Source organism: Diceros bicornis, chromosome 7, assembly GCF_020826845.1.
Source record: "Diceros bicornis minor isolate mBicDic1 chromosome 7, mDicBic1.mat.cur, whole genome shotgun sequence".
Taxonomy (NCBI): domain Eukaryota; kingdom Metazoa; phylum Chordata; class Mammalia; order Perissodactyla; family Rhinocerotidae; genus Diceros; species Diceros bicornis.
This window is the reverse complement of record NC_080746.1, coordinates 86,711,091-86,738,581: the sequence shown is the minus strand read 5'-3', so window position 1 is coordinate 86,738,581 and position 27,491 is coordinate 86,711,091. Positions and strand designations below refer to the sequence as shown.

General features: G+C 38.9%; 1 protein-coding gene across 1 annotated transcript in view; it reads left to right on the top strand.

Annotated features, from left to right (window-relative positions):
* DCDC1 (doublecortin domain containing 1) overlaps positions 1 to 27,491 on the top strand; it is a 394,249-nt gene that overhangs the window by 9,623 nt on the left and 357,135 nt on the right. The window contains exons 2-5 of the mRNA XM_058546317.1: positions 6,380 to 6,649; positions 7,859 to 8,015; positions 8,493 to 8,655; positions 26,104 to 26,309. Of these exons, the coding sequence (XP_058402300.1) occupies positions 6,380 to 6,649; positions 7,859 to 8,015; positions 8,493 to 8,655; positions 26,104 to 26,309 (796 nt within the window). The remainder of the gene's footprint in view (positions 1 to 6,379; positions 6,650 to 7,858; positions 8,016 to 8,492; positions 8,656 to 26,103; positions 26,310 to 27,491) is intronic.

Sequence of the window (27,491 nt, the reverse complement as noted above, 5' to 3'; positions counted from 1 at the left end):
ACTACGTAAAGATATATATAAATCTGGAGGTGGAGGGAAGTTCATTTTAATAAATCTGAATGTCATGGAATTTCTAAGAGATTTTTGCAGAGGGAGAAAAAGTATCTTTCAAAGAAAAAAGATTGAGAGAAACAAGAGAAAGAAAGAAAAATAAGGAGACTACATTTATGGTGACAAATACAATCTAGAATTAGAGCTACATTAGCTAAAGAGCACTACTGGTTCACTGCTGCTAATATACAACTACTTCCTTTGACTCCCCATTGCCCTCCTGTATTCTAAATTTCAGTTTTGCTTGTTGTAGCTGTTTTCCTGAACTCTTTTGAATGGGAACTTCAATTTTCTAACTAATGGAAAGTCCAAAAGTTTTAGGGTTAATGGGAATAATATTCTAGAATGATGGTTAAGTACAGAGATTGTGGAGCCAAACTACCTGGATTTGAATCCTGTCTCTGATACCTGCCTGCTGTATGACCTTTGGCAAGTTACTCAAGGCCTCAGTTTACTCATCTGTAAAAGTGGGAAAATAATGGGGGGCTATTGGGAGGATTAAATGTAGATATAAATAAAGGGCTTAGAACAGTGACTGTCACAATAACTGCTATGTAGGCATTAGCTAGTAATATTGTTACTATTATCAATATGGAGAGTATATCGTTTATTCCTTGTCTGGCCTGTGGACTGGGTTAGAATCCCTGTAATTGAGCGGGTAAGGGCTAAAAGCTGATGGAAGCTTTCAAGGACTACTCCGTGGAACTCTGCCTACAACTGAGCTGCTTCAGGGTCCAGGTGACTTAGTATGGAATAGGGTTGGAGAGGCGTCTCTTCTCCCTACCTCCGCACTGTTCTGGCATCCTAAGCACTGGCATCTTCGGGAACACTACGAGGCTGCACCTTCGTTTGCACCTCTTTGTTCTTGTGATTGGCAGTGGCAGCAGTGAGGTGGAAAGACGAAATAGCTGACTCTCACCAACAGATTTTTATAGGGACTTAGGAGGCACTTTTAGGAATTTATAATGCAGGATTCTGGGGACTCGCAGAAAATAAATGGGGAGGATTTTGAGGGAGAATCAAGTCCTGTATTATGATGATAGAATTATCACACTGGCGGTTATTTGCTCACCCTGATGGTTGGCATCAAGAAGGACAATCCTACCGTGCAACCCACATCCCTTTGGGCCAACACTGACAACAAACTATTGGGCCAGATGGTCCAGAGACTGGGCTTACAATCTCAATATTACATTCTGTGTTTCTCTGTGATTAGAAGTGAATGACTAATATTAAAATAATCAGAAGAATCAGAACAGCCTTTGAGTAGTTGTTAAATTTAAACACATTTGGTAGAATTTCAATTATGTGATGTATTTTAGTGAGTACTTTTCAATAAGTCAATATAAGTGTCTGCTTGTCTCAGTCTACTAACTAGGCCATGCAAATCTCCTGCCGGTCATGTTTTCCTCTTTGGGGAGGGATTTGAGAGCCTGTCTTACTCTGTCTCCTCTGTACCTTATTATCCTGCTGTCCTACCCAGAGTTTTTGGGCCACTGGTGGGTACTTTCCCATCCACAGGCTTGCCAGTGGCTTATGAGGTTGCCTAGCTTTCGAGTTCTACCCAACAGGGGTGTCCTGTACTGGGTAGTGATGAAATTAAACTTTGGGGAGAATTGAATGCGAGTCATATAGACAGAGTCTGCAGAAAGTAGTGTGGTATAGAAATGGGGAGACACACGGGGAAGTTAGCAGAAGCCATAAGGAGAGAGGAGGAGGGCAATAATGATGTAGGAAGACGAAGCAGGGAGACACAGAAGGAGAGATGAGGTTGCTGAGTCAAAAAATGTGGCGGTCTACTAGAGTTGTTGTTAAGTCAGTAGTACATCCTGGAGGGCAATGACCGGTCTTTTAAATCTCTTTGTGCCCTGCTGGAGTGGTTTTATTTCCTTTTATAACTTGCAATGTATCCTGGTAATAAGCTTCATCACCTGAAACCCAAATGCCTGTCTGTTCCTCAAAAGCTGAATGATCCTAACACCCCCATTTCCAGCATTAATTTAACAAACGAAGTGTGTGGGTTTAATTCCCATGTGGGACAAGTTAGCTTTGCAAGTTCTGTCATCATCCTCTCACACACCCAATGACTAGGAAAAACATCAATTGTTATAAGAAAGAAAAGTTCGATAGTGTGTAAGAACTAGTGCAAACCTGTCATCAACGTTGATAAAATAAATCACAGCTGAAGACTACTGATGGTGGGCCGATAGTGACTTTTTCACATGAAAACTACCCTTTCTCCCCTTTTATATATAAATGACTAGAGAAAAAGCAGATAATAAATAAATATATGATAGAACCATATAGTTTAATTTTATTCTTTTTACCATTTAACACATAAATCTCGTATAATTTATTGTCCTAACTCTGCCATAATCATATGGAGTTGGGAGGGGTGGTGATGGAGACTTCCCCAAAAGAATGTTAAGTGCTGTTACCAGAAGGCAGGAGGAAGATATGCCATCAGATGAAAACAATAGATAACCCCTATGTGACTAGGTTGAGGAAGGCAAAATATACTTGATAAAATATTACATTCCGGTCAAGTCTATAAAGACCATATAGCAGTCTGAAAAATGGTTGTAAAACAGTGTTAAGTAAAAAAAGCAAAATATTGATTTAAAGGTATGATATGGCTGAAACTTTGGAATATAGAAAAAATAATAACCTTTTGCTTTGTGGTGGTGGAATAATAAATTTTACATAAAATCATTAGTATATTTGTAAAAATATTTGACAATAAACAAAATGCATTCATTAAAAACGAAAGACACCCCATTGTGCGTTTCAGTAGAGAATTCCCTTTCTTTCTTTACGTGAGAATTCGCTTTCCAGGTAGTTGTTTCTGGGCCCTGGGAACTGTTATGAGACCCGCAGATCTTCCCTCTCGGCTGCTCTTCCCTGGGTTGAAGAGCTTGGTGACCATGTGCAGCTCCACTGCTGTTGCTGCAGAAGCACTGCCGCTGTGACACGACTGCTGCCACACGCCACCACTTACCACTGCTATCAAAATCTGAGTAGTTCAGCACTGATTGAAGAGACTTTCCTTTCTCCACTGTATGTTCGTGGCTCCTTTGTCAAAGATTAGCTGTCTATAGATGTGTGGGTTTATTTTGGGCTCTCAATTCTGTTCCATCCGTGTGTCTGTTTTTCTGCCAGTACCATGCTGTTTTGATTACTGTAGCTTTGTTGTATAATAAATGTGTTGGGAAAGCTGGACAGTCACGTGCAAAAGAATGAAAGCGGACCATTATCTTACACCACACACAAAAATTAAGTCAAAATAGATTAAAGACTTGAAGGTAAGACCTGAGACCATAAAACTCTTAGAAAAAAATATAGGCAGTACACTTTTTGACATCAGTCTTAGCAGTATCTATTCAAATACCATGTCTACTCAGGCAAGAGAAACAAAAGAAAAAATAAACAAATGGGACTAAATCAGACTAAAGAGCTTCTGCAAGGGAAAGGAAACCATGAACAAAATGAAAAGACAACCCACCAACTGGGAGAAAATATTTGCAAATCATACATCTGTCTAGGGGTTAATTTCCAAAATATATAAAGAACTCATGCAACTCAACAACAGAAAAATGAACAACACAATCAAAAAATGGGCAGAGGGTATGAACAGACATTTTTCCAAAGAAGATATACAGATGGCCAACAGGCACATGAAAAGATGTTCAACATCATTAATTGTTAGGGAAATGCAAATCAAAACTACAATGAGGTATCACCTCACACCCATCAGAATGCCTATAATTAACAAGACAAGAAATAATAAGTGTTGGAGATGATATGGAGAAAAGGAAACCCTCATATGCTGCTGGTGAGAATGCAAACTGGTGCAACCACTGTGGAAAACACTATGGAGATTTCCCAAAAAATTAAAGATGGAAATACCATATGATCCAGCTATCTCACTTTTGGATACTTATCCAAAGAACATGAAATCAACAATTCAAAGAGATTTTTGCATCCCTATGTTCATCACAGCATTATTCACTATAGCCAAGATGTGAAAGCAACCCAAGTGCCCACCGACTGATGATTGGATAAAAAAGATGTGGTGTATATATACAATGGAATACTACTCAGCCATAAGAAAAGACAAAATCGTGCCTTTTGCGACAACGTGGATGGACCTTGAGGGTGTTATGCTAAGCGAAATAAGTCAGACAGAGAGACAAATACTATATGATTTCACTCATATATGGAAAATAAACAAACACATGGATAAAGAGAACAGATCAGTGGTTACCAGAGGGGAAGGGGATGGGGGGAGAGTGAAAGGGATAAAGAGGCACATATAAATGGTGACAGATAAAAACTAGACTGTTGATGGTGAATGCGATGCAGTCTATACAGAAACTGAAATATATAATAATTTACACCTGAAATTTACACAATATTACAAGCCAATATGACCTCAAAAAAAAAAAAATCTAAGTAGTTCAGGTGGTCTGAAGGGAGGTCCTATCTCTGCCCAAGCTAAGGCCCCAGTGATGCATTGAAGACGCTGTTTGCCTCAGTTCTGAACCTGGGTGGATCCTCACAGAGTAGGAAAGGCCCCTCCTCTCCCCAGTGCTGTGCTCAGGCCAGGGCAGACTCGGATAGAAACATGTGATGACAACAACAAGAACAAAATACGACTGCTTGGATCCCAGTGTTTTAGTGCCGTTGACCCACTGCGTCAACTCTCACTTAACCATCCATTTTCTCTGTGGCATGTGACTACCTTTCATTCTTTCAGAGGAAGGCATCAACCATTTTACACACTGTGAACACATAGAGGGCAGGCCAGAAGAAATAATTATGATTATAATGACATTTGTGGATGAGAAAAAATTTGGAGAGGCTGTCTGTGCCGAGCTTCCATACTAAGTGTACTATATTTTGTAATTGAGTAGGTGAAGGGGTTATATTATATGATGGATAAGAACTATTCAACTAGGAAACTGGAAAGAGGCCGATTTGGAAACTGACTATCCTCTATGCCTAATCATCACACAGCTTAATATTCTCAAATATGTCAAGCCTTTCATTTTATCATACCAGCAAACTTGGTACATATTCTGCCTTCCTAACATGGTATTTACAGATCGTCCCAGGTCATATGGTCCTCTGTTCGAACATCATAGTTCATCTTATGGAATTAAAACAAGAGATAGGGGACCCCCTAAAAGAGAAAGCCAAGATGAACTCTTTGTGGCTGACTGGGACCTAAAACAAAACAGAGTCAAGCAGCTGTGCCAGGACCGAGGTGCCGTCACGTACTCTGTTCTCAGGAAAAACACGACTTGCACCTGAAACTGAGTGTTCCTTCCTGATGGATGGCCAGAAGCTTCTGATATAGCTGATTTTAGAACCTCCAAAGCTATAGGGGAACCAATGAATGAGAGGGCTCTTGAAACAATCCCTGTGGTCTGTGGGGTTTTTGCCTTTGTAAGCTCTTCCCTCCCATGCCCTCCCTGGAGTGTACTTCTGATTTGTTCTGCAGGCTGCGCTGTGTCTCCCCTGTTTGCAATAAAGCTTTTCTAACTAAATTCTTATATACCAGATATTTTTGTTGACAATCTCAATACTACTCCTCTAGCTTAAATACCAGGTAGGGTGACCAACTGTCCCCGTTTGCCCAAGACTGAGGGAGTTCTTGGAATGTGTGACTTTCAGTGCCAAAGCCAGACCAGTCCCGAGCAAAATGGATGAGTTAGTCACCTAGTCCCCGGTCTGCTGCGAAGCCTGACCAACTTCATTCCAGCCACACTAAGCTTGCCCTCCAGGAATTCTTTGTGCATTTAAAGTTAATACACATCCATAGTCCTAAGCAGTTTATTTAACATATATTCTCTCTTTATTAGGGGATAGTTGGCAAGTTTCCTGAGAGTAGGAGACACATCTCTTTAATTTTTCTATTTCCTAATACTTAGCAGAATGCTAGTGTTTAATAAATGAATCTAAAAACTTAAAAATTTTGCTTACATTGTTTCAAGCATTACACAAGCTTTCTTCTTTAGTTTAATTAAGTAAAGCAATTAATCCTGATGGTTATTAATGTGGGTTTTATTTTAGGGCAGGTTTGGGTTCAATTTCCCACCCTGTCCAATTTGCCTATTATGTGAGCTTGGGCAAGTTAATTCGACTTTCTGAGCCACAATTTCTTAAATCTGTAAAATGGGGATAAAAATAGCGCCCATTTCCAAGGGATATTGTAAGGATTAAACAAAATAATGGCTAAGTGCACACAACTAATGATTATGTGGTAGTTGTTAATAAGTGATTACAAGTCAATTCACTGTATTATTTCATGCATTATTTCTTTCAGGGGGTGTACGTCATCCCAGGCAAAAGCAGTTATTAAAAGTACTGAAGATTATTTGCAGCCTCAGTTTGGCCCCAACAGACTTTTACATTCAGCGGCAGTATCAGAAGGGTCAGGACTTCAAGATTGCTCCACACATCAAACAATGTCAGATCACAGCCAGGATGAAACATCAGACCTAGATAGCTACAAATCAAACAGTAAAAACAATTCTTGTTTTGTATCAGCATCCAAGAGAAACAGACCTGTCAGTGCTCCAGTGGGTCAACTGAGGTAATCAAAGCTCTTCTCTGTTCTTTCTCACCGACAGTTGAAGCTCTTTCCTGTGGGCAGAATTTATAAGGATTCAATTGATTTAATTCAAACGTAACACATCTCTAGGGTTTTATTCTGTTTTTGTTTTGTTTATTTATTTTCTTTGAAAGCACTAGAGTAGAATGTTACTAATTACGTGGAAAACATGAGATACACTTCAACTGGGAAAATCTGAAATTCTGAGAAGAATATTTGAAGCAGAATCAGGCTAGACCATGAAATATCTTTGCTTACCGGATATGTGTTTAAAAATAGAAATACTTTTGTTATTTAACCAATATTTCAAAAGAAAATCTAATTGAAATGAACTTATAAAACCATTTTGTGTATATGTTTTCACATCAAGATTGTTATCATAAACTGTTGACCTAAGAGTTTATGGATAGAAGAAAATGTTGGTAAAAACAGAAATCAAACCGAGAAACTGATACTCCCATTATTTTCATATGTTTGAATAGTTGGATATATTGTGATTTTAGTTCACCTAAAGTTTTTGCTTTAACATGTTTACTTTGCTCCTGTGGGCTTGAGAATGAGCAGGGTCAGTCAGAGCTCCCAGGTAAGAAATGGACACATTAGTCTTTTACCAGGAACCTTTGCAGAAAAAATCATAAGGTTCGAAACTGGTTTTGACTGAAGGCAAAACCGAGAAATCTTCTTGTACCACTCCCAAACAATCTGAAATGAAAGCAATTGCCATAACTTTAGAATAAAAATTTAGTTATAATCTATTTGAATTTCAAATCTTTTTTAAAAATCAAAGAACTTTGATAAACATGAAAACTTAAGGGAAAATCTTAGCCTTTTACTATTTCATGATGTTAAAACCATATTACTATTTTTAGCTTTCTATCAGAACGTAGCATTTATATATATATGTATATGTAATTTAAAAAATTGAGTGTTGTGATGTTTTATAAGTAAAATGATAAAAATGATTTATTCTGAGATATATATTTTATATGAACAGTTTTGGCAAACTTATCCTATATTAATTTTTTAAAAATATTTAAGTAGATATGGACAATCTTATCCTGTAAAAAGCTTTTTTGAGGAATACTTAGGAACAATCATTAGGACTTATATCAGTAAAATATATCCAGGATAATATTTATTTAAATCTTTTTGCTAATTAACATGCACCCATTTTTTGTGTTTTTTCTTCAGAGTTGCAGAGTTCTCTTCTTTAAAATTTCAGTCGGCCCAAAATTGGCATAGATTATCTCAAAGACACAAACTTCAACCCAGAGTGATTCAAGTAACAGCTTACAAAAATGGATCTAGAACAGTCTTTGCCAAAGTTACTGTACCAACCGTCACCTTGGTAACTAGTGTTCAGAAGTTTTCAGTGCTTTGTTTCTTCTCTTATTCTCTTTATAATATAAAAAATGAGAAAGATGATATTTATTGTGTTAAAATTATCTTTTTAGTAGTCTGAATCTGTAAATTGCTTATATATACATAGATCTCATAGGCATTTCATTCCTTTCCTTTTTTATCAATATATAAATATTATATTTAATTAAACAGATACAATGACTTTTATCTTGTAGAGTTATTAAACTGACAGAACATTTAAGGACTAAAATTAGACAATCATTAGATTTTCTCAGTGCTGTGATTTACCTTTTATTTATGTATTTTCAACTGCTAGAAAATAACTATATTGGTGGAATTACTTGAGTTACTTAGGTTGGCAAGTGACTCAGTGGGTTTCTGTTTTGATTGTTAGCACCTTTTGTTTTGTGGAAATATGTTACTTTGTCGTAAATCACTTTCTCTTACCTCTTGGTTTTTCTAGTTGCTGGAGGAGTGCACGCAAAAGCTGAAGCTGAACGTGGCCGCGCGACGAGTGTTCTTGGCAGACGGCTCTGAAGCCCTCAAACCTGAAGACATACCCCATGAAGCCGACGTTTATGTTTCAGTGGGCGAGCCGTTTTTAGATCCATTCAAAAAAATTAAAGGTAAAAAGGGAAAAAAATACCCTACCCCCACACACAGTAAATTGCTTAAGGGGTGCAATTGAAAAATGATTTTCATCCTGTCTTTTTTGCATGGTTTAACAAAACTAATGTTTACGCATTTACAGCTCAGTAAGAGGATAATGTGCTTAATGAAAGAAAAATCCACTGACAGCCACGTTTATTGCCCTTCATTAGCATTGATGCTTAATTTAATATAGATCTGAATAGACATTAGGGAGCCTGCAGGAGGTTAAATGGTGAAAATATAATAAATTAAATCAGAGATTATTGAATTTACTGTTTAGTTTCTGTGACACCCAACAGACATAATTCATTAGGCTTATTCTCTCAGAAAATAGTTCAAAGTTTCAAGTATCATTTGTTCATTTACACTCTTAGTCTTTTTTTCAGATGGCATTGACATAATTATGAAAATGTGGCCAGTAATGAACATATAATTTTTATATATATGTGTGATTTTCCTAATAAAATTTTTCATGAGGTTAAATGCTGCAGCTTGACTTTTTTTAACTTGAAATGTGTATATATATATTTTTTATATATACATAATATTAATTATATATGCAAAATATAAATAAATATATTTTAGACATATTTTCAGGTAAGGTCTTTTTAAAAAGTGTATTGTTTCTAACATTTCAGAAATGTGGAGATTTTTTAAAATAAAAAAACCAAACATTTTTCTTTCTTCAGTGGGAAAGAATGCATTTTAAGAGAAAATAAAAGTACCACTATCTAAGAATATTCTTCCAAGCGTGTCATACCCGACGTCTGTTACCAAGTGCTGTGTATGGTGATCACATCTAAGTGACATAAGGACTCTGCCATACAGATTCAGTGTGTCTGACTGCTGGACTCCCCTATGCCTTTATACTTTATTAGAAGTATTTTCCTCTGCAGCTGCTATAAGGCTGGTGAACCAAAGGCAAGTCTAGGCAGTAGTTGCGTAAGTAGAAGAAAGGTAATTCTGGAGTTCATTACAAATGAGGTGATGAAAACTCTTCCTCTGTTAACGTTATTATATAAAATGATACTAGGCTTTCTATCTCTGATAATACTTGATCATCAGGAAATAAATAATTTCTTGAATTCCATAGAAAGTTTTAGGTAATTTGGTCTTTGTAAAGCAACTTGTTGCTACATACTCAGTAAAAATTACCTGTGCAATAGTGTAGACCCATATAGTTTTCAAATTTTGCTTTAACTTTAAAATATTTTGTATTCATTGAATCATCTGTTTTGTATTCATTGAATCATCTGTTTGCATAAAAGCATGAGTGTTTGTGGGTAAATATTTCTGTGACTTTTTTATTTTCAGATATGTATGTAATAAATGCTGCCTTAAGATTCTTAATTATTTTTATTAATAAGAAATACTTGCCTTTTATTTGATAATGGTATTATAGAGGAGATATATAAAAATTATTTATAGCTAAGCTTCTTAGAAAATCTCCTGGACGTGTATGCCCAAAATTACGTTACACATATGACTAAGCTTGGTGGATGATTTTTAAACGTACAAACTAATTTCCCCCTACTTTTTGTTTTCTCTTTTATCCTTTTTAAAGCCAAGCCCAGAACAAAAAACTTCTCTGCTTTGTCTGCGTATCTTTGGCTGTATTTCACTATGACATGCACTGCTGTTCTCTTAGCACCAAAATGTTGGCACACACTCCTGAAAATTTCACACCATCTCTTGCTGGATCAGCAAGCTTAAGCCACCAAAATCTGGTGTTGTGCAATGGTTTTTGACTGATAATCAATCTTTATGCCGCTCGACAGTTGTTGCTGGGACACGGAGTAGAGCAGGTGGCAGATGTGCCTTGTCTGTTGAGAAAAGAAATTGCAGGTGAGCTTGGACACAGACTAGCACACACATGTCCATCAGAAAGGCTAGGGTAAGTAAATGGAGAGAAGGCCGCTGGCCTAAGTTACCCTAGACAAGCCTGAAGACTGAAGACTGACTCTTGGCCTCTTCCAGACATTAGGAATAAAAATGTAATCAATATTATATGTACGTACAATGTGGCGATCTTTAACTTGATTTAGATAATTTAGAGGAGTGTGGGGAGATTTCAGGTATCTATATATATATATATCTATGTGTCACCCACATATTCACATATACTTTTTGAAATCAGGTTAAAATTACCTGGTAACCAATAATTTGCCAACTTGTTGTCATGAGTGCACCATAAAAATCAAACATGTATGAATAGCTCTGCAGATGGTAGATAAATTTAAAGTAAGGAGGCATTCTCAGAAGGTGGAAAATTGAACATTCTAAAGGTAAAAAGATAAATTGGGTTTTACTGTTGTATCTTTCTAAATGAGCATGAATATTTTATACACAACTAACCAACAGGCGTTAGAGTCAGGAACTGGGCGTTATTTTCATACACTGATTTTCATTCATTCAGCGAACATTCACTGAGAGCCTGCTATGTGCCAGGTACTGGGCCAGATCAGAGACAGGTGAAAAAAGGGGCTCATAGGCTGATTTCCTTTTTATCATTATTCTTTCATCTCTATTTCAAATCCAATTTAATTCAATTCAACCCAAATTTAAACCAATAAATATTTATTAAGTATCTGCTATGTGTGTAGTCTTGACATAGGAATAGAAGTCCTGGTCTTTAAGGAGCTTAAATTGGGTCAATAAATTATATGTAAATCCTTCAGACTGAGAACACTGTTCAACAATGTAAATTCAGTGGGTCCTCCAAAGGAAAGTTTACTTTCTTTTTGGCACAGGAAGGCCAAATAAGTCTATGTATATTTTGGCAATTATATTTCCATACTTCACTCTTTTCTTATTCTTTGGAAAAGCAGTATACATAGTGAAAATTGCCTTAGAAGTATTTCCAGATTTACTAAGATAGAAAAAGACCCACAGAACATCTCTGATTTTTTAACTACTTTACTACCCCTTTGGAGAGTCACTGTTGACAACCAGTGGCAGTGGATTTAATAGAAAGCCAGAGAGCTATTCATCACATACCTCAAAACACAAAGCTTTCATATAGAGGTCAGGCCAAGGTCAAGACTGACATGAAGCATTCCCTGTTGAAATGCAATGTTAGAATAATTCATACATTTTGAAGTTGAATGCCTAAGCAGAAAGATTAATTGTGTATGGGAAAAATAGAAATATTTTTTATAAAGACTGTTGATGAAGATCAACTGTCTTACTAGGTCTTTTAATTCTGGCATTTGAAGATTCTGAAATTTATTAATGATTCTGCTAGAATTGTGAAGATGTAATTAATGAATTGTTTGAAAAGGCATTTTTGAAAAGTTTTCAGATTCATGGGCATGCAGTTTAGGTTTTATTCACAATTTCCTGAATCTTCTGCTTAATGGTGGCAGAGTAAAAATTCTTATATTACATTCCTGAGGTTTGTAAGAGTTCGGCTCCTTTGTAACTGCTAGGAGCTGTAGGCAATGCAAACCTGGCGTAAGAACTGGCTCGTGCCCTGTAGTTGCTTAAATGTCTTAAAGAAGATGAGGGAAAAAAGCTGTTTGGACCTAATTCATTAGGTTCGAGTTCCATTGTATGGAGTTCTGATTGTCCTAAAGTTTTATATTTCCTTTCTTTCCTATATATCATATTCTGTTATTTGGCTTTCGGAGTTATCATTTACAGTGATTCATTTCAGTCCATAGTTTTGTTAACCAGAAGTGAAATCCAAGTACTATGAATAAGATTTTACATCTTTCATATACTGTATTGTGAAGATGTAGTCACAGAAAAAATTCATGTAGAGTTCTTGATACTACACCTAAGATCTAAATTTAAACCTAGAGATTTTCTGCTAACTGCCACGTGATCCACAAAATGAAGTAATTTGCTGTGACAGCTTGTGATTGACAAGAATATGTGTGAGCACATTTAAAATAGGCCATCTTTTCATGTAGAAGTAAATGTCAGTGAAATGGTGGATTCTCATCATTTTAATTATTGATGATTTGGAAATATTTCAATTCCATGACACACAAGACACATTCTAAATAGCAGCATAACACTTTTTCTCATATCTGCGTCAATAATGAAATGTTCTGTCATATTTTGTTTTTCAAAAAATGCATTAGTTTAATGAACCTGGTTTCATGCATTATATTCTTTTCCATTATATGTCTCCTGAATTTGTTGATTTTTAAATGGTTGTGTTAAAAGCACAAGTTCGAAGAAGTGACCCGCTACCCATATCATATCACACTTTGCTATCCTTGCTGCTGGATCTCAAGGCAACGCTGCAGTGCTGCTTACACCAATGGCTGCTTTAGTCCTGCTAAAGCTAATACTGGGACTCGTGATGCTCACCTGTAGGGTGGCCATTACTTAATTCAGGTAGCAGGAGTTAGGATGGGCTTTTCCAAATTCCCTGTTATCATATTTTTGAATAGTATATGTATTGGGAGAGATTATTTGTCAGTCCATCTTATCTTGCACTTAGATGCATGTACTCAAAAGCAGGAAAATGACATATATAGAGAAAAAACTCACTTTCTTCTGAGCACATGATTCTTTTATCTATTCTACAAGTGAGGGTAAAACTATAGGCATATATTTTATGTATTTCCCTATTCCAAAAGTTTTAAACCTATAAATGAGTGTGTAGAGTGTCCTTACTGTATAAATAGGTGTGAATCTGAAAACAATCGCAAGAGATGGACCCCGCAAAAAATGTCGTTAGCTAACAAGAAAATCTAGAGCATGCGTGTGGCAGCAGCTCCTTGTACCATCAATATCAAATCATTGAGAAACATCTAAATTCTTCACATATTCATGAGTTGTTGAATTATATATGTACACAGAGGCTACACTTGTTTACTAAAGATGACTGCAAACCTATAACTGTCCTGATAATTTGAGTACTTTCTGCATGTCATTCACTTAGTTATGTGCTTTCAGTGTATTATATTTACTCCTCACAACCCCTGAGTTAGTGCTGCAAGTCTATAATTCCTTATATGCAATTCCAAAATCCAAAATTGCAGAAAATTCCAAACAATTTTTTCATAGCTCATTTGGTAGCAGAACCTTATTTAGTATAACTAATCCATTGTTTTGTTGAAAAAGAATTAATGCCTTTGATTATGGGCTGCTCCCCTAGACCTTGCTGGGCATGTTACATAATATATGATATATACACCATTAGGATATATGTGCCATATGAACTTTTTTGAAATCCAAAAGTTTCTATTTACGGAATCACATCTGACCTTAAGGGTTTGGATAAGGTCTTTCTGTCACAGCTGCAAAGAAATCTGATAAATTTTAATTCTCATTAGAATATTAACTCGAAAGGGTTATAAATATTGTCTTTCTCACCTCGAGTTGTTTGCTCCATGGGTAAGGGTGGACAGAGAGAATATCTCCCTGACTAGAGCTAAGAGAGCGTGTGGGAGGTAAAGAAAAGTTAAAGAGAGACCATGCGTTCATTCAGTCATTCCCTCGACTAATATTTATTGGGTCCCCACGATGTTCCAGGCATGGCTGTGGGCCGTTAAGGATCTGGTGTGAACAGGGCAGTGTGCCTGGAGCTCAGGTTCTAGTGAGGTGGGAGGAGCGGCAGACAATAAACCTACAGAGAACTAAATGAGGCATTACTGATGGTGGGAAGTGTTACACAGGAGATAAAAAGGGTGATATCATAAGAGTGATGATGTCAGGGAAGCAAGAGGAAGGAATTTGGAAAGTGAAGCGGTCATTCGCAGTAACTTTTAAATCAAATCTTTTAGGCAACTGTCTGCCTGCCCTACCTGTTCCCTTGTACATTCTACAGTTACTCAGTCAGAGGGGTTTGCCTCTCAACCGTTTTCCAAGCTTTCAGACATCTGTTAGGAGAGACAACAACATTTTTCTACTTTCATCACTGCCAGGGGAACAAACTGCAGTGTGAACCTGGGCAAGTCACTTCACCTCTCTAGGCCTCCGTTTTCTCGTCTGTAAATCGAGCCTAATAGTGTACACCTCATCGCGTTATTAGAAGGAGTGAACAAGGTGATGTATGGAGAAGCCTGCCATATATAATAGGTGTCTACAACATTGGATTTCCACCAGCTTTTCATACAAGCTGTCACAAGTACCAAAGTATTTGCTGGGTCCGAGCTTAAAATACCTACAAGCAGGGGCCAGCCCGGTGGCATAGTGGTTAATTTTGCAAGCTCTGCTTTGGGGGCTGGGGGTTCACAAGTTCGGATCCTGGGTGTAGACCTACACATGCCTCATCAAGCCGTGCTGTGGTGGCATCCCATATACAAAGTAGAGGAAGTGTGGCACAGATGTTAGGTCAGGGACAATCTTCCTCATCTAAAAAAAAAGAAAAAATACATACAACCAAATTAAAATGCCTGCCGAGCACTTGTGTAAACTGCATGATATGGGAATCTGAATAACAGCCTTTGAACTCTCACTATATTGTGCTTTTTGCCTTTAGAATTTTTTCTGAAGTGTAAATCACAATCAAGTCCTTTTGTAAAAGGAGCCCAGAGTGGCCTTGCTCTGCTCTATTCCAAGAGTCATATTTAAAAATATGTTTATGACCCAAGGCTAGCCATAACTTAAGCTGTCATAACTTATCTCAAGAAAGTTCATAGAAAAGTTGAGGGAAAGGGTGACATTTTGATTGGCACAATAGATGGAATGTTTGTGATTTCAATCAGATTTAAATTGAAGACATACTTCAAATGATATGTCAGACTAGTGTTACTGAGTTAAAATCTAATGACAACCACTGTCATTATTAGTTAAATATAGCCATCATGCCTATAGCGATAAATGATGACACTTAAGAACATGCAGAAACAAAGAACGCAAGTATTTAGAGAAAAGGGAGTGACCAGAAACTCAGTTGCACACAGGAATGTGACCTGGATTTAATCTATTTACCAAACATAGAAGCAATTGTATTTTGAGCGGATGATATAATTGAATATAGCAGTATGTTTTCTTACTGTCAGAGCATTTGTATTTTATAAACTTATCTTGCACCCATGAAACGATGTGCTTGTTCATATTTAATGTCATTATCTATACCTACTTGACAGCGCACTAGCGTGTTTTCAAGTTTATTGCCCAACTACAAGAGAATGAATTTTTACAAATAAGAAGATTTTTAATAAGCTCATGGATTTGAAGTTCAAGTTTGCTACTTTTATTCTGGTGACAGAAGAAGGCAGTATTGCCTTGGTACTTGCAAAATGGAAAATCACAATGTGGGGAGCACCAGATTTATTTAATTTTATGACGGGCACTGGCTTTTTTGAAATAGACTGAGGAAATGTAATGATATTGTAGATGGACTTTCTAAAGCAGGCTAGAAAGTGCTTTATCTTTTTCATGGTTTGGTTATAAACCAAACCATGAAAATAAAACAGGGTGTGGATTCTTCAAAATCAAATATAACGTATGGTTGTGGCATAACATTCTCTGAGTGCTGCCGGAGAGTAAGTGTGTGAATAGTCAAGGGCACCTGGCAATCCCCCAGCACCTGGGGTCTGGCCTTTGGCAGAAGTGTTTTCCAAGATTACGTTAAGCTTTAGAACTTCACTAGAGTGCAGCCCCTACTCCATCCTTCCTCAGAGGGCTCTTAACTTTCTGGAGAAAAGTGCCTGAGGAGAGGAAGACTGGGACAGGGCTGATTGCTTTGGAACCCATTCGGTGTAGCTGGCAAGTGTAAAGGAAGGATGAGGTGACAAGGCGAGATTAGGACCCCTTCTTTGATAGTTGGGTGTGTAGAGACAGAGACTTTGCTGAGAGTACTGTCAACAAGGTAGAGATTCAAGAACTCTCCAACGGGGACTCCAAGGTTCCTGCTGTTGAGATTCATGCACAGGTAGGCAATGTATGTGGTCCTACTCTCTGGGAAGCTCCCACTGCATCCTCAGTGTCCCCTTTTATAATTGTAAGGTTTATAACTACTGGTGAAATAAATGTCTGTCGTCCCTTCTAGACCAGGTTCGCTTAGGGCAGAAACCATGGCTGCCTTATTCACCATCATTTTCCAGCACAGGGCCTGGCACTTAATAGATGCTCGATAAATGTTCAGTGGTTGAATGAAGGACCAAATGAAATAGATGCATTGGTGAAACACCCATGTCCCAAGGAAGCGGCAGCAAGGGAGAGGGAAAGACCTCAGTAGAGCAGGCTGCTTGGCTGCAAACAGTGAGTGGACATTTAGGAGTCTATGAAAAATCCCCTACCTCAAATTCATATGCAGATTTGTGAATGTTCCCGTTTGGCAGGGAGCCAGAGTAAGCCAGCCCAAGAATAATTACAGTGCAGAGAGGCTGATGGTTATGCTAATGATTGTCTGAGACCAGACAATGGTCAGAAGTGGAGTGCTGAGATAAATGATTCTCCCAGGAACCTATCCATCCTCTCAGGAATGCCTTTTCTTACCCATTCTCTTCCCTCAATATTTTTTTTTAGTCATGGTGGTGGTGGTGGTAGTGGGGACTCTCTTCTTCATTGAACGCTTCCCTTTATATTTCTCACAGCACCTTGCACTCAGTAGGTGCTTATTAACTATTATTGAAAGTAAGGATATAAGAAAGAGGAGCTGGTGTGACCTCTGGGAAGGTTCGGGGCCACCGCTCACTGTTGTGCACAGCTCAGGGCCTGTAGGGCTAGACTCACTCTTTTCCAGTTCCACCAAGGGGGGTGCTGTTTTCTAATTCCCACAAAAGTACCAGATAGCCTCATCCCTGAGATGTGGGGTTTTGAGATGAGAAAGTCAAGGCAAGACAGAGGTGTAGAAGGCAGTTGTGAGCTATGGCTAGTGTGTTTTCCTAGAAGTTCAAAGTGGATTTAGACGGCCCTAAGTTTCTTGTTTTAGTGCTCGGCCTGGCTCCCTGCCCCACATACCTGACAGTCCCCTCCCCATTTGATTACCCCTCATTCCACCCACTCCCACCTCTGGGGTTAGTGCTCTTCCTCCTCAAGGCTAAAACCTAATTGGGTCTTTGCTGAGCATCCTCAGGTTCTCTGTGCTGGTGTGGAAGAATCAGATTCTACATTTCGTCTCACCTCTGGATGTAATAATGCTTACCCTGGCCGTCAGCCCTCAACCATATTCTTCATATGAAGGCGTATGTCCCTGGAACTGTGATGTACAGTAGAATCACCTGCTGTTAGTAACCATGAGGTAACCCCCTGGTTCTCCAGGGGGTCTTGTGTGGGAGGTTCGTGGCCCACTTTTTGAGACATGGTGTCCATTTCCTCACTTGTCTCAATGGCTTTGTTTCATGGGGAAATAGATTTTGCCTTAATGTAAGGAAGATTTTTCTAGTAGTTGCCCCTGTCCAAAAGATGGAATGCCCTGCTTTGGGAGGTGTGAGTCTTCTCAGCATCGTGCACAAGGCTCTGATATGGCTACTCCCCGCCTTCCTTGCTCCATCTCTGGCCGCTCTGTGTTCCGTCTCCTCCCAGTGCTCCGTCATATTGTCACATGACTCTGGGCATTCACCTATATCATTTCCTCTACCTGGATTATGTTCTCCTTCTTTTGCCCACTCCATGTATCCTGCAAGTCCTACCTCATGTCCTGCCTCCTCTGGGGAGGCTTTCTTTGGCCACCACAAATTGTGGCAGGTGCCCCTACTCCATGCTCCCCCAATGCCCTGTGCACACCTCTGCCCTAGCAGCTGCCATATTATGTGTTGTTTTCCTTCCTTGTCTTCCCAAATAGACCGAGAACTCTTTGAGGTCCTCCCTGTGCAGCATCTCTAGCAGGGAACATGTGGTAGGCACTCACGGCCTGCTTGTTGAATGAATAATTGAGTAAATGAAATGGGTTGTTAGAGTCAATAATGTTTAAAGTTTCTTTCAACCCCAAGATTTTACAGTTCTGAAGCTAATGCACAGTAATGCACTAAGCCTATGACTTTTTTGCTTCTTCCTACTCTGAGCTGTCCTCCATGATACATATGCTGGTTTCTGAGTAAATTCAATGAGGGACATGATTATGAAAAAACTAAGTAATCATGAATATAAAAATGTAATATTTTCTAAAATACAGAGAAAACATAAGTCAAGTTAATATCTACTTAATGAAATAATAGTCATGCTCTGATCTGACACATTTGATAACTATTCTACCAATATTTATCGAGCATCCACTATGTGACACTCACTATTTCAGGCGTAGTCTATGCAGCAGAGAACAAATGCTCACATTGAAAATGTATGATCACCTTTTATTATTTTGTTAAACATCCAACAAGCACACTTGTTTCCAATGTACCAGATACTAGAGGCACATAGATGAAAACACATTCCATGCCCTTGAAATGCTCAGTCTAACAGAGACATACATACAAAAACAGATAAGTTCAGTAAAATGAGGGGCACAAAGGTGAAGCTGTGAAGCCTGAAGAGGGATCGATCAAAGAAAGCTTCCTTGAGGGGGTGGCACTGAGTTGAGAAAGAGGGGAGATGATCCAGTAAAGAGGGAGGGAAAAGGAGTGATCAAAGATCGGAGTTAGAAAAGAGCATGGTGTGTGCCAATAGCTCATTCACCGGCCCCTGCGCCTCGGCAGAGGGGCATTGTCTCAAACTCCTCTACTGCATCGGTTCTCAACTGGGCGTAACTTTCACCCTTGGGGAACATTTGGCAATGTGTGGAGACGTTTTTGGTTGTTCCAACTGGGAAGGTGCTACTGGTATCTGGTGGTTAGGCCTAGGGTGCTGCTAAATGTTCCACAATGCACGGCCAGCCCCTACCACAAAGAACAAAGAAATGTCGGTACTTGCGAGCTTGAGAAACCTTGTTTGACTGCATCAGACTGTCCTGATTGACAACAGACACAAAGATTTGTAAACAGAGTCACAGTAATTTTCATTAGGACATTTTGACCAAAATATAGGCACTAAGGGCAGCTGCTTTTGAGGTGGTGCTAAAGTGAGACTCTGGTGGAATGTGGGGAAGTGTTAAGAAGCAAGGGAAATCCAGTCGTTTTAAATTAGGGGAATTTTGTTATTTTCTTGACACTTGTCATGGGTAAGAAAGCAGGCTCTAGAATCATCCAGCTGAGTCTGATCTCTGATCCACTCAATGGATGTATGAGGCAGAGGTAGTTGCGTAATTTCTCCAGGTCTCGTTTCCTCATCTGTAAAATGGAGATGATAATATTACCTACTTCCTAAGGTTGTGAAGATAAAACGATTTAATGTACAGAAAGCACTTAGAACACTGCTTTCTGTGTGTAAGTTCTTGATGGTAATCGTGAGGATATCACCAATATTTACTGTGTCATATTTGCACATAGGTGTTTTATCTGTAGAAATTCCTTTCATCCATACAACAAATGAGAGAATGGCTATTATTGTTCCCATTTTACAGATAAGAAAACTAAGGCAATGAGATTGGCTAATTTTCCAAGGTTGCAGAGTTAGTAAGAGGCAAAGTTAAGAAACAGATCCGGGGAGTTTGGCCTTGGTGCCTGTGCTCTTAACCCTCCACTCTGGTGCCTCTCTAGTAATTACGAATACCTTTAGTCATTGTTAGTATTATTCGTTAGGCTACTTGACAGATTGGTTTAAAAATCTTAAGCTTTATATATTTTCTATAGGCTTTCCGTGTTTATCAAAATTAACAGAGATCTGGAAAGTGGGGGTATCTTTAAAAAACTAATTTATGTTACAAATGATATTTTCAAATTGACATTATTATGTGGTTTTTCTAGATCCATCTAGAGTTCTTTCAGAAAAACTATTTGGGGGGCTAGTCCGGTAGCATAGTTGTTAAGTTTGGCATGCTCCGCCTCAGTGGCCTGGGTTCACAGGTTTGGATCCCAGGCATGGACCTACGTACTGCTCATCAAGCCATGCTGTGGTGGCAACCCACATACAAAATAAAGGAAGATTGGCACAGATGTTAGCTCAGGGACAATCTTCCTCACGCAAAAAAAGAAAAAAGAAAAACTATTTGGAACTTCAGAAATGTGATCCCTTTTTATTTTAGACTGCATATTTTTTAAGTGAGTAAAGTGGCTTTAGATGTTCTCAGGTAATGGAATTATGAATATATTCTTTTTATTGGAATAAAAAGTAGCTTTATTCCTTAATTCATTCAGCACTTATTGACCACCTACTCCATGCACCAGGCAAGCATTGTGTGTTCAGGCAAGTAAGTTCACAACGATGGCACAGTAGGGTAAGTTCCGTGGTAGATGTTTTCACAAAGAGCAGAAAGCAGAGTGTCCGAGCTGGAGAAGGCTTCCTCAGAGAGGTGGCCCCCAACTGAGTCTTGAGGAGTATGTGAGAATTTACCTTAAGTGTACTTTGAGCTCATTCCAGTCTACTCCACTCCTTCTAGACTTTCATTTGCTAAGAAGTTCTCCTTGGCAGGTTTTCTTCTTTTCCTGAAGAAATTCTTTGCCACTGTGGTCATCCATGATCATCAAGGTGGTAGATCGCTCATACATAAATTCATACTGGGGAGAGCTAGGGAAAAAGATGGTAGGTACATACACACAGGCAATAAAGTCTATTTTGCATCGTTGGCATGTTATGGAAAGTTACATAAAATTGAATTTCTATCAACTGAACATTTGTATGCACAGGAAGAGTTAACATCTAGTAACTATACCATGCGTAGTGAACTTGTCTATACCCTGGAGCAAAGAAGAAATACAGGCTTGATTCCTACCTTCTAAAAGTTTAAGTGTGGAAGCAGAAAAAGGATATATGCTTATAAAACATTTCCATAATAATTCCTGATAGTTTATGCTCTTTCCTTAGTACCCAGCACAACGCCTGGCATGTGGTAGATTCTCAAACATTATTGAGTGAATGAATGTATTGGAGGGTGGCACAGGCTGCAGATGTTCTAAGGATTTAGAGAGATGACAGGTCATTTTGGGCTGGAACAATAAGGGAAGATCTTAAACTAGATCTTGAGAAGGACTTGAGTGAATAGGTGAAGGATGGGGTTAAAAATGAATTTGTTATCCTCAAGGATGATGAACAGATTGGCTTAGGCAGAATAGTGCTTTAGTCTAGGGTAAGATAAAATCAGGAATGTTTGGTAATGCCAAGATTGTTGGCAAACTCTTCTGTTAAACATAAGTTTAGGGGAAGGGACTGTGTCTTCTCATATTCCTTGTGCAGGGTCTGGCATGTAGGATGGGCTTGATAAGGATTTGTTGGCTGCCTGACAGACAGACTGGCTGACTGAGTGGTGGAAAATTTCAAAAGCTACCTCCAATAACGTTCTCTTCAGGCCATGATGTTTTAGGCAAATGTAGCTATAACTGGAGTATGGACTGTCAGATGTCATGGAGGAGGATCAAATGCAGTTTGGAAGCTCCTGCAGACGATAGGAGGCTGAGAGGGAAATGGGCAAGTGGGTCTAGCTGGGGATGGAAAGGAATGATGCTTTTAAGTGTTAATGTGAAGAAAAAATAGCTGAGAGTTAGGTTTCTCTTCTTTGTCTCAGGTCAGGTTCCCCAGAAGCAGGGGACTTAGTACAAGGGACTAAGTGAGGGAAAACTCTCAGGCAAAGCCTGTCAAGGCTTCAGGGAAGCAGCACAGAGCCCAGGAAGAAGCTTGGCCGTGCCCTGTGTTCAGCTGAAGTCTAGCCAGTCTGGGGTGGGAAACACACCAGAGTTGCTCCTCCTGGGGCAAGGGGGCTGGCCCTTGTGTCCCCGAGTCAGTCAGTGGCTGTGGGCTGTCCCCAGGCAGGAGGGAAGAGATCCTCACCTCACAGGATTTCCTGGCTAGGTGGCTGATTCCTTTTAGCCAATGGCGTTTCTCAGCAGAAGGGTCAGCTGTGAGGTGTTAGCAACCAGGACCTACAGCAGCTGGAGTGTGGGTGCACCAGTCGGGTAAAAGGAATCTAGGGCGGCGCCACCAGTGTTGTCTACACTCCGCTATAGTTTATTCTTCATATAGCACCCTGCTGAGAACCTTCCAATGGCTTCCCTCACATCCAGAGTAGAATCCAAACCCTTTGTCCTGGCCTACACAATATGGCCCCTTTCTGCCTCTGTGGCTTTCTCCATACACATTCTCTCTCTATCCAAACCTTCTTTTTCTTTCTCACACATGCCAAGCCCCTTCTCACCTCAGAGACTTGCGTGTGATTTTCACTCTGCCCTGAATGCTCTGACCCCCAGACTTTCATGACTGACCTCTCATCAAGCAGGCCTCTCTGCTCAGATGCCACCTCCTCAGAGACGCCTTCCACCTTCTGTTTCTCCCCAGGAGACTGTGATCTGCACAAGCTGTTCTGTCCTGTTCATAGCTGTCACCTGGTGCCTTGAGGAATGGACACCCGTAAATGTCACTCAATGAGTAAGCAGTTGGTTGGAGAGAGATGAATGGCGGGACGGGTTCGAAATCTCCCTGAAATAGTGGGTAGCTGTGAAAAGGTGGGAGCACTGATAGAAATGAGAAATGGGAAGGGTGTGTCAGCCTGTGGAGAAAGAGAGGAAGTTGTGTCTCAGACATTCAATTTGAGGTAATGCCAGAAGATAGGTGGCAGAGACGGAACAGCAGAGTGATTAGGAGCATGGTTTCTAGAACTAAATTCATGTCACAGAACCACCACCTACCAGCTGCAAGATCCTGGGCAAGTTATTTAACTTCTCTGTTCCTCAGTTTCCTCACCTGTAAATGAGGATCATGATATTATCTACCTCTTAAAGTGTTGAGAGGACTGAATGAGTTAATACCTGTAAATGTTATAAAGTAGTGTCTGGCTAATAGTAAGCATTAGTTTTAGTGGGATTTTAGGAGTTCTGCACGGAGGCTGGGGCTCCGGCGAGCCGAGTGAAGCCCCAGAAGACACAGCTTGGAGGCGCTCACTCTGAGGGTTGTGCCCTTGCACCGCCTGAGCACGCTCCCTCCAGTTTTGCATTCCTGGCCCTTCACTGGCCTCACCCTAATCCTGGACCTGGTCCAAGTGACGAAGGGGAAAGCCTCTGTTGGTCAGAGTCTCTAAGTCTGGGCCCTGCAGCGCGCCCCCGCAGCCTGGGTGGTAGTCGGTTCTCGCTGTGGCTGATCTCTGGGTCGGCCCGCTGTCCTTTGGTTGCTTCTCCATCTTTCCCATCACTTACATAAGCAATTCCCTGGGTCAGTCCCTCTGCTCACACACCTGGGCGGATTCTGTGTCTCTGGTTGGACTCGAGCTCTGCTCTAGAGCTCCTTAATAAGCAGAGAACTTTGGGACGTAGGGAAGAAGCCAACATTCATGGAGTGACTTCACTGTGTTAGGTGCTTTTACCTGTGAGACGTTTAGTCTTCATCAGGTGGTGGAGTGCTGCCCACTGCACACTTCGTAGATGAGAATCCAGAGAGGCAGGGAGGCATAACTCACCTAGGGTCACCAAGTAGCAGACCTGAGATTCAAACCTTGTTTGAAGGTTTATACCCTTTCCACTATGCAAAGCATCTGAGCGGGGAGTGCCCAGATGGTAGGTAAACTCCTATCAAACTACAAGAATTTATTAACTTTTTTTTTCCCAGCAAAAGATGGTTTTTTATTTTCAGGGAGGTACTAACCATGTGTCTTCCTCCTCCTCCATTATTTGTTTATAGTGGTGAAATTCACATAACATAAAATCAATCATTTTAAAGCAAACAATTCAGTGCCATTTAGCACATTCACAATGTTGTACAACCACCGCTTCTATCCAGTTCCAAAACATTTCATCATTTCAGAGTAAACCCCCTACCAATTCAGTTTTTCCCCATCGCCCCTCCTCCCAGCCCCTGGCAACCATCAGTCTTCATTCTCTTTCTGTGGATTTACCTATTCTGGATATTTCATATAAATGGAATTATACAACATGTTGCCTTTTATGTCTGGCTTCTTTCACTTAGCATAATGTTTTGAGGTTCATCTACATAGTAGCATGTATCAGTACTTCATTCCTTTTATTGCTGAATAAGATTTCATTGTATGTATATATGACAATTTGTTTATGTGTTTATACATTGGTGGGCATTTGGTTTCCACCTTTTGGCTATTGTGAATAGTGCTGCTGTGAACAAGTGTGTACATCGATTTATTTGAGTACTTATTGAGTAATTCTTTGGGGCATACATGAGGTCATTAACTTCTATCTTATTTTCTAATTCCTATCAATTTCAGATTGACAACGTGACAAAATACAGTAACTAATTTCTGTAAAAATATTTTTCTTTTCTTAAAGGTTTACTCATATCTATAATCTTCTAGTTTTAATTTATTCTGCAAGTTTTGATCCTTTTTCTGCCCACTGTATATATGTGTGTGCGTGTATGTGTGTGTGAGTGTGTGCCTGAGAGAGAGAGAGAGAGAGAAGTGTTTTTGCTTTTTTCAGCTTTTAATGTAGCCATTCTGGGACTTGAAGGTTTTTTACAACCACTGGCTCAAGTTTCGTATCAATACTAGCAGATTTTATGTAAAGTACCATTTCTAGGTCAAAGAGGCCATGCTTCTTTCAAGGTAAGTGCTAGTAGAGAAGGGTTATTTGGAAATTTGGGCAAATTTTCAGGTATATGCAAATAAAATTTTATTCCTCTCATTAGGACAAATAAACAGCAGATGAGGGAGGGATCCTTGTATTTTTATAATTTATATAAAAAGAAAATATAATCTAAAATAAATTGAAGGCAGAAATAAAATAACTCAGGTTCAAATTATTTATTTATGAAATGAAACCTCTTGAAAAGAGAGGAATGCTGACAGCAACTTAGTATGCAGTATACTAGACCCCTGTTCTTACCCTTACATTTTCAAAATCATACATAGTAATTTAGTTGCATTCCCATTAATATTAGTGGGAGTTTTGAAACACAAATTCCTGCACACACCTTTGAAAATGTATAGGTCAAAGTAAATTGTTAATGAAAAACTGGTTTTCATTCTTAGTGAAGTAGTTTAGTGAAGTAGAATCTCTCACCGAAGATGTCCTAGAAGGCACCTTCATTCTAGTCACAAGAGAAGAATTATGTATAAGGTTACTATTTGGAGGTCATAATCTTTAAAGCAACATGGATAATAAATCATATTTTTTAAAATAGTGTTTTTCTAACACTAAAGAACACGAAAGTTCAGGACTCAGGTTGTTTCATAGTAAGCAAAGGACCCTGGACTCTTTCAATGGACTCTTTAAGCCCAGTGCTTCTGATCAGTGATAGAGGCATGCTAAGGTGAATTTTAATTAGGACTAAATTGTGGTATTACTCTTTCATACCCTGAACATCTGTTCCCTTCAGAAATGATGATTTATGCAGGCTATCAGAGCAGACAGCTTGCTATAGCTTATGTCACGGTTAGTGGGAAGCTGGTGGTAGCATTTCAGAAAACCAGCATCTAAATGGAGACTGGCCAGTGTATATGATATAGGTAATAGGGGGAGGGGAAGCGTGATGTGTCCATTTTTAATTTTGAAGCCAAATATTGACTTGACTTAAAAAAAATTCTCTTCTAGACCATCTGTTGTTAACGAAGAAAGTAACTTGGACAATGAATGGGTTGATGCTTCCTACTGATGTCAAAAGACAGAAAACCAAGCCTGTTCTTTCTATTAGGATGAAGAAACTTAGTGAGAAGACCTCAGTCCGAATTCTGTTCTTTAAGAATGGGATGGGGCAAGATGGGCGTGTGATTACAGTGGGAAAGGAAACAATGAAAAAGGTAATTTTGTGTTACATATTGAAGTATAGAGGAAATGTCAAAGTTTTTATGGCTTTTGAAATGTGTTGTTTTTCTCCTTCTAGATGTCAATGTCAACTAATAAACTGAAATATTAATAAGCCATTTTATAGAAAGCAAAAATTCAGCTGTTTAGAAGTATGCTTATTGTACTAACAATACAAATTACCTTAGTAAAGCAGCCAAATTTCAGGAAATTATTTGGCTAACATAGTTGGCCATTTACCTAGGTAAAAGTTATTTACACTTGGCGAGACATTCTAGTTGGTTACAATATTTTATAAGATGTTTAGATTGAAGCTAGTCTAACCTAGCTTCAAACCTCAAATCTGCCCCTTTTCACCTAGAATAGCAGTAAGACCTACATGCACCTTTGCTCCTCGAAAGAATAAGTGAAGTCCGAAATAACTAAGATTCACTTTAAAAATATCCATGTACATTTTTAAAAGCAAATCTGGATGAGCCTAACAAAAATCATGTAACAATCAAGCAAACTTTAAAAAACACATTTTAAAGTATTACTTGTCATTTAAATGCATGTTTTTTAGAAGGTGCTTGTACTTCCCAGATCATCTTTGATATTAAAAAATATAGAGGAACTAATGGAAATTAAAAAAAACCTCTTTTTTAAAGATGAGGAGTTTTCAACCAATCTTAAAGCAGTCTGATAATAACAACTAAAATTTGTTAAATATGTATTAGAGAGACAGTAAAGCATAAATCAAACTGTGCAGGTTTTAATCCTGGCTTCGTCATCACTGTCTGTAGGACCTCAGACAACTTAGCTTCTCTGAGCCTCAATTTCTTCATCTAAAGAATGAGAATGACAGTAGTGCCTGCCCTGTGGAACTGACACAAGAATTCAATGTGATGTTATGTATGGAGTACAATGCCTAGCCCGGAAGTTCCCAATAAACATTTGCCATTTTTATCTTTAGGACTCATAAATACACATCTAATAGTTAGAAATTATTTTTCTTATTAATGAGAAACATTTATTATGAAACCAAGATAGGTATAAGTCATTTTGTTATACTAGACTATTTTCAAAATAAATATTGCTTGAAACAGGTGAATAGTTGACTAGATTTTGGAAATTTTTATTATCAAAATATCTGTTTCCTCATCTACTTCTATTTGTGGTTGTTTTATAACAAGAGCATT